This window comes from Scatophagus argus, chromosome 13, assembly GCF_020382885.2.
Source record: "Scatophagus argus isolate fScaArg1 chromosome 13, fScaArg1.pri, whole genome shotgun sequence".
Classification (NCBI taxonomy): domain Eukaryota; kingdom Metazoa; phylum Chordata; class Actinopteri; family Scatophagidae; genus Scatophagus; species Scatophagus argus.
The window spans coordinates 16303141-16320133 of NC_058505.1; the positions used below are offsets into that span (position 1 = coordinate 16303141).

The 16993-nt window shown below is 41.0% G+C and overlaps 2 protein-coding genes across 5 annotated transcripts; both read left to right on the plus strand.

Annotated features, from left to right (window-relative positions):
- Nucleotides 1–1598: 1598 nt before the first annotated feature.
- On the plus strand, nucleotides 1599–11666 carry LOC124070080 (discoidin domain-containing receptor 2-like). 2 transcript variants are annotated; one of them, XM_046409717.1, is made up of 17 exons: nucleotides 1599–1705; nucleotides 2546–2645; nucleotides 3778–3880; nucleotides 4455–4692; nucleotides 5892–6039; nucleotides 6182–6284; nucleotides 6443–6626; nucleotides 7117–7357; nucleotides 7495–7551; nucleotides 8077–8213; nucleotides 8744–8954; nucleotides 9036–9241; nucleotides 9527–9654; nucleotides 9756–9974; nucleotides 10075–10309; nucleotides 10593–10742; nucleotides 10962–11666. In XM_046409717.1, exons 2-17 carry the CDS (start codon nucleotides 2561–2563, stop codon nucleotides 11094–11096), a joined length of 2580 nt encoding a protein of 859 aa, XP_046265673.1. In that variant the 5' UTR covers nucleotides 1599–1705; nucleotides 2546–2560; the 3' UTR covers nucleotides 11097–11666. The 2 variants fall into 2 exon arrangements, with proteins under 2 accessions (XP_046265673.1, XP_046265671.1); XM_046409715.1 differs by having other exon boundaries at nucleotides 8744–9241.
- A 185-nt stretch (nucleotides 11667–11851) lies between these two features.
- LOC124070086 (3-keto-steroid reductase/17-beta-hydroxysteroid dehydrogenase 7-like) lies at nucleotides 11852–16882 on the plus strand. Of its 3 annotated transcripts, none has more exons than XM_046409725.1 (11): nucleotides 11853–12027; nucleotides 12961–13164; nucleotides 13287–13379; nucleotides 13487–13601; nucleotides 14600–14794; nucleotides 15660–15764; nucleotides 15840–15896; nucleotides 16005–16103; nucleotides 16246–16374; nucleotides 16530–16549; nucleotides 16668–16882. In XM_046409725.1, exons 1-9 carry the CDS (start codon nucleotides 11993–11995, stop codon nucleotides 16360–16362), a joined length of 1020 nt encoding a protein of 339 aa, XP_046265681.1. In that variant the 5' UTR covers nucleotides 11853–11992; the 3' UTR covers nucleotides 16363–16374; nucleotides 16530–16549; nucleotides 16668–16882. The 3 variants fall into 3 exon arrangements, 2 of the variants coding, with proteins under 2 accessions (XP_046265681.1, XP_046265682.1); XM_046409726.1 differs by having other exon boundaries at nucleotides 16671–16882; XR_006845138.1 differs by lacking the exons at nucleotides 16005–16103; nucleotides 16246–16374; nucleotides 16530–16549; nucleotides 16668–16882 and having other exon boundaries at nucleotides 11852–12027; nucleotides 15688–15764; nucleotides 15840–15881.
- The last annotated feature ends 111 nt before the right edge of the window (nucleotides 16883–16993 follow it).

A 16993-nucleotide genomic window follows, 5' to 3' on the forward strand; every position in this document is an offset into this window, starting at 1 on the left:
GGGATTGTGGTGCATTAACGGCCTCCATTTTTAGAAGACAGTAAACTAGCTGGTCATTATCTGCTACTGTCTCCACTCATTTGCAATCCGTTAATCATCCATCATCAGTCATCAGGAATGAAAGATAAATGCCCATATGAAAAGAAGCTCTCTACGGAGGAAAAGGATCGATATGTTACAAAATGAAGTTAGTTAATGATAGGGTTAGGGTTACTCCTGCTAACTGAATGCATGGCTGTAGACACTTAAGCTTTTTAAGACATACGGTACCAGTCCCATTACCCAATTCAGACTGATCTGTCTGGATGATATTCGTTCTCTGCTACAGATGTGAGTAACTCTGGAAATCACCGGTTTCTGTGTCTGTGTATCATACATTCCCAAGAATCGGTGGCAGGCAGCAGAATTTCCAAGTACTCAAGAATCTTTTGGTTTCTTTCTGACCCATTTCTTGAATAATATGTGATACTCTGCAACTCCATCAAGGCCAGCTTTAATAAGGAGACACACTCATATGTTATCATGGCATGATTTCTTAGTAATTTCTTAGAAATTGTTTCACATTTAGGGAATCAAACACTTGTTAACCTTGTTGCCAAGAGTTAGATGAAAAGATTGATACGACTCAATCACAGATATCAGATATGGCTGTTCTCATCTCACTCCATGAGAGTCCCTAATTGTCAATGATTAAGATCTATTGTATAAGTTTTAATATAGTTACGTTATGATAACAGCAACCGTTTTCTTTAATGATTAGCAGTTAGAAGTCACAGATCAGATGTGCTGAAAAACCTTTGAAGCTTTGTGGCTCTAAATAGTGTTTAAATAGTGTGTTAAAAAAGAAAAACAATGTGTGAAGCCTTTACTTTCCGGCTTATTACCTGTCACCGTGACGTTCACATAAGCCTTTGTTTTCACAGATAACATCTGAAGGAAATTTCTCATCATTAGTTGAGTTAGTGCATCAGCTCTTCCAAATAACTGTGAGTAGAGAGAAACCTTTTTCAGATTACTTAAAACATTCTTAAAAAGTTCTTGTAAAACTAATTGTATAGAAGAGAATTGTAAGAGTTATATGAAAAAAGTTTCATATTAGTTAGGATAATTTACAGTATGTACAGTATGTTGTGCTGTGATTAAATGATTTACATATTCATTTCTGATCCTCAAAACAAGCTTCTGCTGCCTTTCTGCTGTAGCTGCTGTGTCCGTCCCAGCTGTGACTCATCTTGTTTGTATCTTGCGCTGTTTTTTTTTTTTTTTTTTTTTTTAACATCATGTCTCCTTCAGTAATTAGCAGGTTCTCCTCTGCAGGAAAATCGACTCCAGTCTGTTTTTGTCAGTAGCTCTTGGAGGAAGCTGCCAAATTCTGCTGCTCTCAGCTGCCTCTGTGGGCCATAATTGAAACCATTTGTGGATCAGGTGGAATTCTGGGATTTTGGCCTCACCTCGAAAAAAATCCCTAAGTGTGTTATTTTCTGTTTCTTTCCTCCAGCCAGAAAGACTGTTACATCAGCCTCCATTTCCTCCCTCTCTCTCTCTCTCTCTCTCTCTCTCTCTCTCTCTCTCTCTCTCTCTCTCTCTCTCTTCCATTCCCAGAAAGTCCTTGTGAGGAAGCTGCAGGAGGAAGAGGTCAGCGAGTAGATGTGGAATATTCCCTGAAACAGATGGTCTCGTAATAGCGAGAGAAGAATTTTCAAAAGTAAGTCAAATCCATATTTTTCTCATATGTAGCTATGAACACCACATTAACTTTGTGGAAGTTTGGCTCAGTTCAGCTCAGTAAAAACAGTGACCTCATGCTGGAAAATACATAATACAGATTTAGAATAAGCTTAAGCGCAAGAAAAAAGATTTATGTGTTTATATTAAGGTGAAGAAGAATGTGATGTTAGAGCTTAATTTGCATTTTATTTGTATTGTTGTTGTTTTTAATAAGTTATTCCACCAGAAAGTTTGATGCATGTACACACACACAGAAATACAAAGAAAAATATACAAATTCATGATCACAGTGACACAGAACAACACCAACAGCTCTCCACATGAAGTACTGTAGTGTAGTTTCTGAACAGCAGTCGGAGTTTGCTTGTGTGAGCTGTAAGTTACTGAGTGCTTCACGTGGCTTCTGCAAGGTAAATAAAGTGCACTAACTGCTGTGGTAGAGAGAAGATCCTGTGTGAGTCAGACAGTGTGGGGTTTTATGAATGTTCAGCTCTATATAACATCCTGAAATCATTTTCATTTCAGATTTTTACCCTTTATATTTCTTGTTTTCAATTTCATTTTTACTCCTCTTCATTCATTTATGTTCTGCTGTGTTTACCTTAAATATACTGAAGTTAAAGTTCTCACACACAGCACATGCTTAAGAGTATGCCACCGTGCTTTTCAGTACGCGTATTGTTTGTGTGTGTGACAATAAAGTCTTTCAATCGTGCAAAAGCTTTTATACAAAGCACAGAATTTACTGTCGGGATATGTGACGTATATGATGGTAATACTAATTGCATCTACTGATCCTAAACCTTGAAACTTTCAGGCGTGCAGGGACGGGATGAAGGTCATGAAGGTTCAGCAAATCTCACACCATGTCTTCTTTATCCTTCTGGCTGCCACCGTGCAATCTCAAGTCACCCCAGGTACAGCAGATATTTATCTGTAACATCCATGTCCTTCATTCTCACAGCAGGCAAGGGTTAAATATCTTGCTGAGGGACACTTTTTGATATAGCGGTTGCTGCAGGAATCTCGTCTCAGGAGGTTCACCCTGCTGAATCCATGTGCCAGTCAGACAGTCAGTGATATAACGAGTTTAGTTGTATGCAAGTTAATGCGAGTTTAGTGTGGAGTGTGAGCCAGTCGATGTGGATATGTCATGTATAAGCTTAAAATAAAGTCTTCTTATTCCTGAGAGACAAGCATGTTGACAAGATGGAGAAGGAAAGCAAATTTAGGTGGGTGGGCTGTGTGTGTGTGTGTGTGTGTGTGTGTGTGTGTGTGTGAGACACAGGGAGAGAGAGAGAGCGAGAGAGAGAGAGAGAGTGTATATGTGGTTTACCTAATGGTCAGACAGCAAATATCCTCAGAACAGGCAGACCTTTCACAAGCAGGGGGCATTCGTGGAAGAAAAAAAAAGAAAATATGTAGGCGTAGTTGTAGGTAACACCCTCACCTACACACACACACACACACACACACACTACAAACACACACACATGCACTCATTTGACTTTCCCTTTGAATATTTTCACAGTAAAAGACTTGTTTGTTCTGCTGCTCTCTCCAAGCGCATGTCAGATGTAGGTGAATAAAATACAGACGTGCCGTAATTACCAGGTAGACATTGTAAGAATAAACCACTGACAGACACAGTGAGCAGATATACGGTATGGTCAGTGGGTTATATTAACACATAAACACAGCAGTTAGTGCCAAGCAGATGCTTTAAACGTCAGAAATGTTTCTCACGTGTATAGAAATGATTAAAAACCACCTCCGAGGCCACTCCCATCTCATTTTGCTTAGATTGGCACCTACACAGTGATGCCTCTGTTTGGCTCAGGAGGCCTTGCAGGGCTGCAGGAAAGGGACTGGGGGAAGGGATGAGAACTGACCACTTCACGCTCCATCCCTCACATCCTGCTAATACATGAAAAAGGATGAGAGCTCGTAAGGAACGTGAAAGCATAAAGGTCTCATTCGTGCAAACATGTTAAAACATATTGAAAATGTGAGCAGCATGTGTATCAGTGACGCTTCCTGTGTTTGTAGAAATGTGTCGATATCCTCTCGGTATGAGCGGCGGGCAGATTCAGGACGAGGACATCTCTGCCTCCAGTCAGTGGTCTGAGTCAACTGCTGCGAGATTTGGCAGGCATGTTGGATGATATATTTCTTTTCTTATATCTGTTTCATTTTACTTGCTTTGGTCAACGTACTTAAAACCTCTCATATCATTAAGATAACATGCAGGGTGTTCACTAAACTTTACCTCCAACATAAGAAATATATTGCAGTCTCTTGCGTTACTGATAATCTGCAAAGCTCGCTCTCTCTTTTCAAACCAAATTCTCCTTCTGTTTAGTTCAAACTCATCACTGCTTTGGTTTCAAAATCTGCCTCAGACCTGCTGTAGCACAGACAAAACAGTCTTAGCTCAGGATCCATTTAGTAGCTGTTTAATTTAAAGCATAGCATAACTGGCTGCATGTTAAATAATTATGGGGCTACTTTACAAAAGGAGGAAGGTCTTCTAATGTACATATAAATTCACCATTAGAGGAAAGGTTATATTAGATACAGTCATTCATTTCAATTTTCTCTGTTCATGTCTTTCTGCGTTTCTTTCCTCTCTTTCTATGCCTTTTCTTCTTCTCTCTTCGTCATTGTCATGCTCCTCTCATCCTCTCTACCTGAACCCTTCGCTCTTATATCCTCCTCCTCTTCAGGCTTGACTTAGACAACGGAGACGGTGATGGGGCCTGGTGCCCTGACATCATGTCACAGCCAGACAGCCTCAAAGATTATCTCCAGGTGGACCTGCGCTCACTGTATTTCATCACACTGGTGGGCACCCAAGGTCGCCACGCGGACGGCATGGGTAATGAGTTTGCTCAGCGATACAGGATCAAATACAGCCGCGACGGCAGCAACTGGGTCAGCTGGCACGATAGGAAGGGAAGGCAGGTGAGCATGTCTAGATAATACTGTGTGTGTCTGTCTCATTTCAGACATTAGCGTGCGTGACTCAGTTTGTCGACACATGATTATGACATTTTAACTGGATCACGTGCAAGTGTAGGACTGGAGCAAAAACTGCCACAGTATTGTGTATTACAGTTTACAACAGGTAGCTACTTTGAATCCGTGTATCTGACTTAGATCAAGGGATCAATGATCAATTTCTCATCACATGTCTAAACAAAAGTAAACAGCAAGTAAACGAAACGAAAAGTAAACAAACAAAGTATCTGTAAGTGCCAGTCATTGCATTTTAGCTTCCATTGTTATGACAGATATTCACAGATTGTGTCACAGTAATTGTAACAAAGTGAAAGGTATCAGTGAAATGTAACTAAGTACTTTTATTCTAGTATTATACATGAATTTACACTTGAGATACATGAACTTTTAAGTTGTTACATTTTCTGCTACTTTATACTTCTAATACTATTTACTCCACTGCATTCATTTAATAACTTCTTTTCACTAGTTAGTTTACAGACAATTTTTATATAAAACTTATAATGAACTTGTATGATGTGATGCAAATAGTTTAAAGTAACCAACAGTATATAAAAAATAGTCCCAGGTTGACCATTAAAATAATGCTTCGAATACAAAAACAATACAAATGAATATAGTCAGCAGTATAACACTCACTGGGGCAATTGTTATGAAATATGAGTACATTTACTTTTCGTAACTTCTTTTATTCAAATAACATTTTATGTGCAGGACTTTTACTAATAAGGAGTGTTTTTTAAATCATAGTTTTGCTGCTTTTACTTTCGACCTGAATACAGTTTATCCTCCACAACTGGTGAGAGATGGCAAGAAGTTCAACCAAAATATAACATTTTCATTGCAGCAGATAGGAGCAGAGTTCACAGGAAATGTGGTCAGTTAAGAAACAGCAGCACAAGCAGCAATGCTGGCATGAGAGAAAGCGTACCTGCTTGATTCAACAAGGTTTCACAATTAATTTGAAATTCCTTTTTTATGTTACTAGAGAGCTGCACATAACACTTCAGTCATTCACCATCCCCACTTCCCTGCAGCAGACTTTTTCTTTGACGCCTCAACACATCATCCATTATATTTAAGTGGTCTGATTTGTTTCACTCAATAACTGTTATGCATGTCATCTGTGTCTCCTCTTCCAGGTCATTGAGGGGAACAGGAATGCATATGATGTGGTGCTGAAGGATCTGGAGCCTCCCATCATAGCTCGTTTTGTGCGCTTTATGCCTGTGACAGACCACTCCATGATCGTGTGTATGAGAGTGGAGCTCTACGGCTGCCAATGGCTGGGTTAGTCGCTACTTTCAGAGTGCACTATAGCGTCAACTGGCTCATCCATTTAAATAACTACCAAAGTGTGTATTCCTTTTTTGAAACTTAACATCCTATGAGCATGGAGTGGAATCCTTGTCCTTTGACCTGTCCCCTGTAGATGGCCTGATGTCTTATAGCATTCCAGATGGGCACCAAATGATCTACAGAGGTCTGGATGTCTACTTTAATGACTCTGTGTATGATGGAGCTTCAGCTGAAAGGTTTTTTTTTTTCTACCACTACTTCTGGAAAGAAAGACGTAGGCCACAATTATAGCTCATTTCAATCACAGTCATCATGTTGTTTGCTTCCTGTGAGTGCAGTAATTTTTTTCTGTAACTCCTCGATGGACAAAATTTTAAATGGTTGTGCTTTCTAGACTGACAAAAGGCCTCGGCCAGCTGACAGATGGCAACTGGGGTCTGGATGATTTTCTGCACAGCCACATATACAGCACATGGCCAGGCTACGACTACGTGGGCTGGAACAACAAGAGCTTCCCCAAAGGTTACGTGGAGATGATCTTTGACTTTGACCATGTCCGAAACTTCACCTCCATGAAGGTAGGGAGCTGGTGCAGGGGAGAACTTGTGGGTAGTTCACTGAATGGCTTAACAGTGTAAAAGTGGAATATGTGTAAAATTGCTGAGCCAGCACTATGCTGAAGTGAACTGTGCTGCACCATGCTGGGTGAGCACCATCTTCTATAGCTGCAGATTTTATTGGGGAATAAATGTTATAAAATTATGCAAAATAGTCTCACGGTGTGAAAATGACTTTTTTCTGGATAATTAGCCGATTTGTCATGGGTAAGTGCTGTGGCCAGAGATGGGAGATAATGGTTTTCAGCCACAACGCAGCAAGACAGATTAATCATCGCTACATCTGCGCCTGCATCATCTCCTCTTTCGATTCAGACTGTTTTGCAGTTTAGTCATAACTGTCACTGGAACATAAATAAATATATATACCACGTAACAGGATAATTTGCAATTTACAGATTATTAGTACCATGCTTGCTTTTAATTACACATCTCGCCTCCACCTTCACAGGTTCACTGTAATAACATGTTCAGCAGGGGGGTGAGGATGTTCAGACAGGCCAGCTGTTACTTCCGGTCAGGATCAGACTGGGAGGCCAACCCGGTGACCTTCAGGCCCACCGTTGACCACGTGAGTCAAAGTGCTCGCTTCATCACCGTGCCCCTTGGGGACCACACAGCCAGCACCATCAAATGCCGTTTCCACTTCAGCGACGTTTGGATGCTGTTCAGTGAGGTGGCCTTCCAGTCAGGTAAAACTGGAATCAGGGGCGGGTCTCATCTTCTAGTCGGTGGCTCGTTAGAAAATTTGATTTGATAATGTGTCTCATTAGAAAGGGCTTCTGTCTCCCACGCAGTGTAAATGCATTCCCTTGTCTTTCTCTCACAGGTTCGGCTGTGTATAATACATCTCTCACTACTGGCAAACCCACAGACCCACTGCCAGGTCAGTAGCTCAACACTCAACATGTCTTTTTTTTTCTTAAGAGGTGTAGAGGTGTTGTAATTTTACTTAAGTGACAGTCAGGCAGCGAATAAAAATGGTGGTCGGAGGGAGTGCATGCTAGTTTGACATAGGGCTGCTGGGAAGTGATGTGGTGGTAAACTAAACATGGACTGAGTGTAACTTTCAGTTAACACATTAAAAACCTTTCATATATTCATAAGATCGTTCATTCATGATTTTGATGAATTAAATTTGAATTGATGTCATACAACTTACTATGATGATTTATCTTGTTCCAAAAGTGCAAGTAATTGCTGGTTGTTCAACTAAAAAGTTTTCTGGTTAAACAGTGCCCCCTGCTGACAGCATCAGAAACTAACCATCCCTAACTATTAGAATAAATGTCAGGGTTTTTACTGTATAATGAAACATGTATTGGATAATGCAAGATTTATAATGCAATAAGAAACTGAACTGTAATAGATTAAAGCAAATCCAACTCCCAACTCTCATCTGGTTGCTTAGGGGACGACCCTACTCATAAAGTGGACGACAGCAATACCAGGATCCTGATTGGCTGCTTGGTGGCTATTATTGCCATCCTATTGGCTATCATTGTCATCATCCTCTGGAGGCAGGTCTGGCAGAAAATGCTTGAGAAGGTGAGAAGGGAATTCTTTTATTCAATTCATTTGTGCTGATCTTACATACTGTATTGGCAATAATTGCTGATAATGATTTAAAAGATAACATGCGTAACTATACAGCTAGTGTGCAAATCCTATCCAGCTGTGTAAAGTTGTAGGACAAATAAAACAAAATGATAATAACATCGTACAAATAAAACAAAGAGGTTCTTAACACACTATGATTTCTGAAAATTTAACATATTAAAGGGAAAAGAAACGGACTGCAGCTCATGCAAGACACATGTGATACACATTTTTGAACATTTCATTACTGTTCTTAATGGGAAAAAAATATGTAGAATGCAGAGATTAAACATGAGCCAAAACAAATCAGACAATGGTCTGAGATTTGTTTGAACAGCAGGGAAGATATAACGCCCAAGAGGGAGTAAAGAAAACATCTTTTCATTTTATTGGACATGAAACAACATTTTGGATTTATGCATAAAACACTGAGAAACTTGAGGGATAGGAATTAAACTCCCACACACTCACTTTCGTAGGCATCTCGTCGCTTGCTGGACGATGAGCTTACGGCTCGTCTTGCCGTTCAGGCCCAGGCCTTCTCTTCCCACCACTCCTCTCTGACCAGCGAGGATGGCTCCACCTCCAATTCCACCTATGAAAGAATCTTCCCCCTCTGTGCCGACTACCAAGAGCCTTCACGCCTTATCAGGAAACTACCCGAGTTTGCTCAGTCCACCGAGCTCCTCGGTAAGGCGAACGCGCAGCGTAATAAGTGCTGTGGATGTTGCTTGCAGGTGCTGAAGTGTGTGTATTTGTGTGTTTCGACAGCAGGGCCGAGCACCAGTGGCTCAGACGGTGCGCCCCACTATGCAGAGGCAGACATCATCAGCCTCCAGGAGTCCTCAGACAGCAGCACCTACTCCTTCACGGCTGTCAACATGAATCTGTTTGCTGGCACCGATTCCTCCATGAGAGAGTTTCCCAGGCACAAGCTCACCTTTAAGGAGAAGCTGGGAGAGGGCCAGTTTGGAGAAGTACATTCAGTTTTGTCGTTCTAATGTTTGTTGGCATTGATTTGGTATTTTTAACATATTAGGTTAATCGGGCCGTCCTCTCCTTGCATGTGTTATGGTGATGCATCTTCATAGTTCTCATTTTGAAAACTGAACGATAGATATTGCTGTGAGGTAAAAGCATGAGTGTGAAACGCTGCGACTATCCAGTACATGCTGACAAATAGGCAACACTTAGTGGTATTAAACTAAACAGAAGGTTTCAAGTGGTGCCAAGTGGATGATGGAGTGACTTTTTTAAAACAGGTGCACTTGTGTGAGGCAGAGGGCATGCAGGACTTTTTGGATGAGGATTTGTCTATAGAGGTAAACAATGAGTCACCTCTGATGGTTGCTGTGAAGACGCTAAGGGAAGATGCCAACAAGAATGCAAGGTAAAAGTCACTGGTACACCAGCTCCCCTCTAGTTGGTATTCTTTATTCAGTCATCAATCAAGTGCTAAATTAGAATCATTTGTTGCCCACTGTGCCGCAGGAATGACTTCCTGAAAGAGATCCGGATCATGTCTCGTCTAAGGGACCCCAACATTGTCCGTCTGCTGGCGGTATGTGTGGACACAGATCCGCTGTGCATGATCACTGAGTACATGGAAAATGGAGACCTGAACCAATTCCTCCACAATCTCAGACTAAAAGAGGCTGCTGATGAAGACAAGATAGAACAAGAGGGAAAAGAAGGAAAGAGCATGGTTCGGTAGGCTCATGTCTTCACATTAAACTGTAGCGAATATCTGCAATAAAAGTGCATTTCACTGTAATTTTTCTCCTTCTTCGTTATCTCCTCTGCTCTTTAGCTACAATAATCTAATTGGCATGGCTGTGCAGATTGCATCTGGTATGAAGTACTTGTCCTCTCTCAACTTTGTCCACCGGGATCTGGCAACCCGCAACTGCCTGGTGGGTAAAAACTACACCATAAAGATTGCTGATTTCGGTATGAGTCGGAACCTGTACAGAGGAGACTACTACAGGATCCAGGGCCGGGCTGTCCTGCCCATTCGCTGGATGTCCTGGGAGAGCATCCTGCTGGTGAGTGCTGTGTGGGATGGCTGGCCATGGAAACACAAGTGCCCCGCTTGTCCAAAAAAGGGTTGCACTCATGTTCATTTTAAGGAACAGCATTATGCAGTTAATCATAGGTTATATGTGTCTCTCTTTTGACTCTTTTTATTCATAATTCAGATGCTTTGTAAATTAAAAAAGTTCCGTCAAAACTGATAAAAATATTGATATAGCAAATACATGTGTACAAGCCATCGTCCACTTTAGGTGAATTACATCACGTTTGGACTGAAGTCATCTGTTCTCTCAGGGTAAGTTCACCATGGCCAGTGATGTGTGGGCGTTTGGTGTGACTCTGTGGGAGATTCTGACTCTGTGCGAGGAGCAGCCATACTCTCAGCTCTCTGACGAGCAGGTCATTGAGAACACAGGGGAGTTCTTCAGGGACCAGGGCAAGCAGGTGAGCATAACGCACAGGTTTAAGCTACTGAATCCTCAGCAGTAACATTTTGTTGGTCAGTCACAGCTTGTTTGTGGTAATCATACAAAGTATCCCATATTTTCCCTGCATCTTGCATCTCACAGTGCCAAATTTGTTGTGATGTCTTCATATGAAAAATACTTCTCCTTGCCCTTTAAGAATGAATCCTACATTGACATTTTGTTCTCATGCCTCCAGGTGTACCTGCCAAAGCCTCCCTGTTGTCCCGATAGAGTCTACAATGATCTCATGCTGAGCTGCTGGAGGAGAAATGCCAAGCAGAGGCCAAGCTTTCAGGAGATACACACTCAGCTGATGGAGAGCCTGGTGTAGCAGATGGAACAGATCATTTCCCTCTGCCATGCACTGTCACAATTCCTCCCTTAAATCTCAGTTTATTTGGGGTTAATTTGGAGTTATGAACATCTCATCAGTTGCTTGCCACAGTGATGCTGTAAATAAGATATGGAGCATTATATTGTAGATATCATGCAAGGTAGCACTATTCATACCTCTGTCTATTTATTAATTTCTTTTTATTTCCTATAGTGCATATATTGATAGAGTATTTCATGGTAATACTAGATTTTTAAATACAATTGTGAATATTGTTTTTATTTCTTTACCACACATATATCTATTTCTGTTCCACATCTATTAGTGTCGCTATAGTTGTGTTTTATAATATTTTATATTTTTGCTTTTAAATTGTAAGATGAGCAAATGACTTTCTTTCTGGATGACTGGTATTTTACCCTGCAGCAGTTTGCTGACATGTTTTATAAAGGTGCTTGTGTTTCTTGCAGAAACAAAGTTGACTGTATATTGTTGAATGGTTTCCTGTTTTATAGCTGTCAAACCAAAGATCTCTGTAAATAAAGAAAACTGAATATTCACAGCTGTTTGTCACACTACCCCTGTCGTTTTCCTCATTGAGTGGATTTAGACACGCAGAGACACTTTCGATCCTTGCGCTTTTTTCTTTCTTTCTTTTCGTTTTTTTTTTTTACTGTTTTTGGTCTCTCCGCTTGCCGTAGTAGAAGCTGATTGGCTAGCTCCATGCTGACATCCAATCACTCCACGCATCTGCTCTTGCATATAGGCTGGTGTCTTTACCCCGGAATCGGACGATGGGCCGAACATCCCGGTTAAAGATGAACTTATACCAGGTTTGAGACGTTGTTCTCGTCCTCTTTTCACCCGCAGCCGAGTGTTTACTCCGGTCAGACATGGAGAAAGTTGTCGTTGTAACCGGGGCGAACAGGTGGGTCCATTTGAACTGCGTTTTAACGACGAGTAGACTTGACTTTTCGCGGTGTGACATTTCAAGTGACATTTCGTACAAGCTGATAAACCCTGAAAAAGCGTCAGTTTGTGTTAACGTGGCGGCGGAAAACACAGCTTCACTGTCCCTTCTGCTTAGAGATTAGCTGCTTCTGTGACAAACTGACCGTAACGAAATCTACCAGCAGGACTGTCTTTAATCCGTTGTCTTTTTGTATGTGTCAAGATCATTTACAATCAGAAAATATGCGGTGAAGGTTTAAGTAACAACACGTTATAGAAGCAAAATAAATAAATACATTTTAGCCCGACTGATAAATTCAGCCGATATTAGCTTCTCACTGCTATATCAGTACATCCATTTATAAAAGTAAGGAGAGTTTACTGTACAAAAATGCCAAAAAATAAGTTATGAAAATGTCACACGTGTGACATTTGAAATTTCACTGTCAAACAGCATGCAGCTACCCCTAAAACCACAAATTGTGTTTTACATTTCTGTTTGTGTATGGATTAAATAAACGTAATAATTTTGTTAGGCTAGTTATTTCCACCTGCTGTCATTCTTTATGCTAAGCTAGGCTACTGCCCTGCTGGCCTCAGCTGTTATAAGTTCCTTTATGTCATTGCACTTGAACAGAGGTCTTGTATTGAAAAGAATTATTTTGCAGGAGGTATATAAAGCCTCATTTTTTCCCTTTATTGCATTTATTATCATATTCGCAAAAAAAGCGTCCTTTAAATGACTTGCAGAAAGTTGGTCTTGAATAGTTCAGTCAAGATGATGTAACTTAGCAAATGCAGTGCAAACAGTTCTCTCAGTTTACCAGCTGATTTACTCTGTAATCACACAGTTTCTTAGGGAAATTTGTTGATGCTCTTGTGTTTGTCTGCCATCTGTCACTCTCTGCAGTGGCATTGGCCTAGCCCTGTGTGAAAGGCTGCTGACTGAGGACAGCCAGCTCCGGCTGTGTCTGGCCTGCAGAAACATGCAGCGGGCCGAGGCCGCTCGCTCTGCTCTGCTGACCTCTCACACCGACGCCCAAGTAGATTTACTGCACCTCGATGTGGGCTCTGTGCAGTCAGTGCTCACTGCTGCTCAGCAGATCAAGTCCAGGTACCGAAACCATCATGACGCCGCTCACACACTGCTTTACTGTTCCTTCTTCTCTCAGCTATTAACCATGAGTAGAAAATTGACATTGATGAGTCTTTGTGCAAATTTGTGTTTTTCCATAGGTACAGAAGAATTGATTTTCTGTATCTAAATGCAGGAATTATGCCCAACCCGCAAGTGAATATCAAAGCATTTTTCAAGGGTCTGTTCTCCAGGTAAAATTCCAGAGTTCCTGACTTCCTGTGCTTTGATTTTGATTGATTTCATATCAGCTTCAAGCTTGATGGCTGCATGCCAGTAACAGTGTCCCCTCTCACTGCAGGAAGGTCATCCACATGTTTGCGACAGCAGAGGGCCTCTTAACTCAGCAGGACCTCCTTAACTCAGATGGTCTGCAGGAAGTTTTCACCACCAACCTCTTTGGTCATTTTCTCCTGGTACGCCACACTCTGCACGCATACATGAAATGTATAAGATAACGTATTAATATGACACCGTATACATAGTCATCAGTTCAAACTTTATTTTGTCAGTGGGTTTTTTTTGTTGTTTTTGTTTTTTTTGCATACACCGAAATTCTCTCTCTGCATTTAACCCGTCACTGATTGAAACACACACACACATGCAACATGCAGTGAAACACACAGGAGCAGTGGGCTGCCATGTCAGGTGCCCAGGGAGCAATTAGGGTTGAAGTGCCTTGCTCAAGGGCACTGTGTTGTAGCATATGCATATTGCATACAGACAGATTTGCAACAAATAAAACTGCCTGGGATGCACAATATGGATATACTCTTAGGTGTATTTAATGTTATTCTGTAGAGAGAGAAATATTGTGATTATTTTATGGAAAAAAAGCAGTTGAGCAATTCGAAATGAAATACCAATGTAATAAGCAAATACAGATTTTGTTTATAGCTAAGGTAGCGAATAGATTGCATGACAAACAAAACTAATACAAAAGTCATGTAAATCCAATATTGTACATAAATCCTAATATAGCCAGAGATATTAAAGGAATAGCTACCTTGGGAGAAATGATATGGCCCAAAAACAGGTTGACAGATTTTTATTCCAAGGTTCGTATTGCAATCACTCTAAGTAGTGTGTCATATCGTATCGTTCAAAATAACAACAAAAGAAGGCAGTACAAGAAACTTAATTCACCACCACAAGCAAGCAAGCTGAGTGTGAGCCAAAAGAGCCAAAAATCCTGACAGGACAGTTCAGCAGTTACCGATCAGTCAAGCTCTTCAAACAAAGAAATAACTTCAAATCATTATTTATTCTAAAACATTATGATCAATGCAGGTTATGAAATGTGTGTCACACCTGTGACATTGCAGTGCAATCCCTGTCATCCTCACCCATGTGTTTGACCATTCTCTCTGTATAGTTGTCACATGGACCTGATGTCCTTGTCTCTGTGGTCTAGATCAGGGAGCTGGAACCTCTGCTGTGTGAGGCAGGTCACACGTCCAGGATAGTGTGGACCTCCTCGAGTAACGCCCGCCGCTCTGCCTTCAGCATGGAGGACATGCAGCACAGAAATGGGACAGAGCCCTACAGCTCATCCAAGTACGCGTCAGACATGCTCAGCCTGGCACTCAACAGACACAAGAACAGCCAGGTTTGTCTGTCACACAGTCTGCAGATTACCAGTACAGTATTGGCTGTTGCTTGGCTGAGGTCACTGCCTCCTTGCTGCAGGTGGTGGAAAAATGTAACCTCCTCAGACAAAGTGTTAAAGTATAGGGTTGAAATTACACTGTTGATTTGAGTTGATTTAACTCAACTGCTTAGAGTTGGTGTCTTTGGGTGGCGTTTGGAAGTCTCCTAATGCATCGTCATGGATTTCTATCTCTAGTTTTACAGAGTTCATTTCTTACTCTGGATAGAGTTACTTTAATACTGGATCTGAGTTGTATTGGTGATGCTTTAGAAAGTGTTAAATTAACTTTGCAAAGACTGGGCCAAAATAAACACCAGCACAGTATCAGAACTGACTCTCCCAGAGTTGATTTAACACTATAAAACCTGCTGTGTTGATTTATAAATCTCAACACAGACAAATCTGTAAGCACGTGAATTGCAAATTTGAATACAGATGTATTTATTACACATTCACAAAGCTGATTATGCATGCTGATTGTGAATGAATATTAGCAGAAATTTGAATACACACATGGTTTGTGACAGCTACACAACTGTCTAGTCACATTCGTAAAATCTGCAGATATAACAATTAACAATGAATTTACTCCCTAGTGTGGCATCTGCATTGGCAGCAAAAAATCATTTGGGCTTTAGTTGAGATAAATCTCACTGTTGACCAGTTTTGACAGCATAACAAAAAGGCTAAGAAAAAAAAATCAGTATAAATTCATACCACTCCTGCAGCATTAGCAGCTTCTCTACTTTCCATTTGTATGCCTGCTTTTTTCTTTGCCAAGGCTAAGCTGGAAAATGCCTCACATATCCCCTCTGTGTGACAGGGGCTCTTCTCCTCTGTAATCTGTCCAGGACTGGTGATGACTAATCTGACCTATGGCATCCTCCCCTCCTGCTTCTGGACTCTCATCATGCCCATCATGTGGCTGGTAAGTGAACCTTGTTTGCTGGTGTTGCATATGGACCGCCTAGTGTTATTGTGACTTTCTGTTTGTGCTGAACAGATTAGATTCTTCACCAACACATTCACACTTACACCGTACAACGGAGCAGAGGCACTGGTATGTTGTCGACCTCTTCTGTCTTCGCCTTTGTGAAAATACTTTATGGATTCACGTCTCTACAATGAATGCACTGCAATCATGAAGTCCTGCTCTGGCTTTTCACAGCACTGGCTGTTTATCCAAAAGCCAGAGTGTCTCGATCCAAGAGCAAAATATCACAGTTTAACATCGGGATTTGGAACGAACTACACTCAACCTCGACAGGTGACTAAGCAGAGACCATTTGGCTTACTGTTGTAAAAATGAAAATATCCGTAAGAGAAGCTGGGATTAGTGATGCGGCTTAAGATGCTTTATTCACATGTAATTCATTGAGATTTTCTGTGTGTTTTTGCTCATGTTTCAGATGGACATTGATGAGGAAATGTCTGAAGTGCTGTATTCACAGCTTCTTGAACTTGAAAAAGTTGTCAGAAAGAAACTGAGTGAGAGGCATGCTGACAGAGAAGCTAAAGCACCATGAGAGAGAGCAGAAGTGAGTCTTTTGCTCCCAGAAAATGAACCTCGTACAATTTGAGACAAAAAACAACAGTGCTCTTCAATTCTACCATTGACATCCACTAAGCTACTTGTATGATTTAGTGCCTTTTTGATGTTTTAATACTGATTCTGCTTTTTCTTATCTTTCAGTTTTTGTAAACCATAATCAGGTGAGTTCAGTAACCAGCAGGAGTCTCAAGTGCTGTTCCCTGCCCGTTGCTGTAATACAGGAGCCGCTGCCTGCTTGTGTGTGTTCATCTGATAGCTGTTATCATGTTTCTTCTACAGCAGGCTTCTTACCTTACAAGCTGTCATCAGTGGCTGCTTCTAGCACAGATCATACGTCGTGATGCACAGTTTGCTGACTGCCCTGGCTTGTGTAAATAAACCAAACAGCTCTTAGGTCTCTCTTACCGTAGAGGCCTGTGTTTTTTGTAATGCAATCAGTTTATGCAGACTTTTAACTGATGTTTGAATAATAAATATAAACCTTTTTAATCCACCTCAAGTCTTATGTCTCTTTTCAAGTTCAGCAGTTTGACACATTTTTGCATATTTTTTTAAGTCCTGTATTTGTTTCTGTAACAGTAAAAAGACAATATGATGCTAAAATA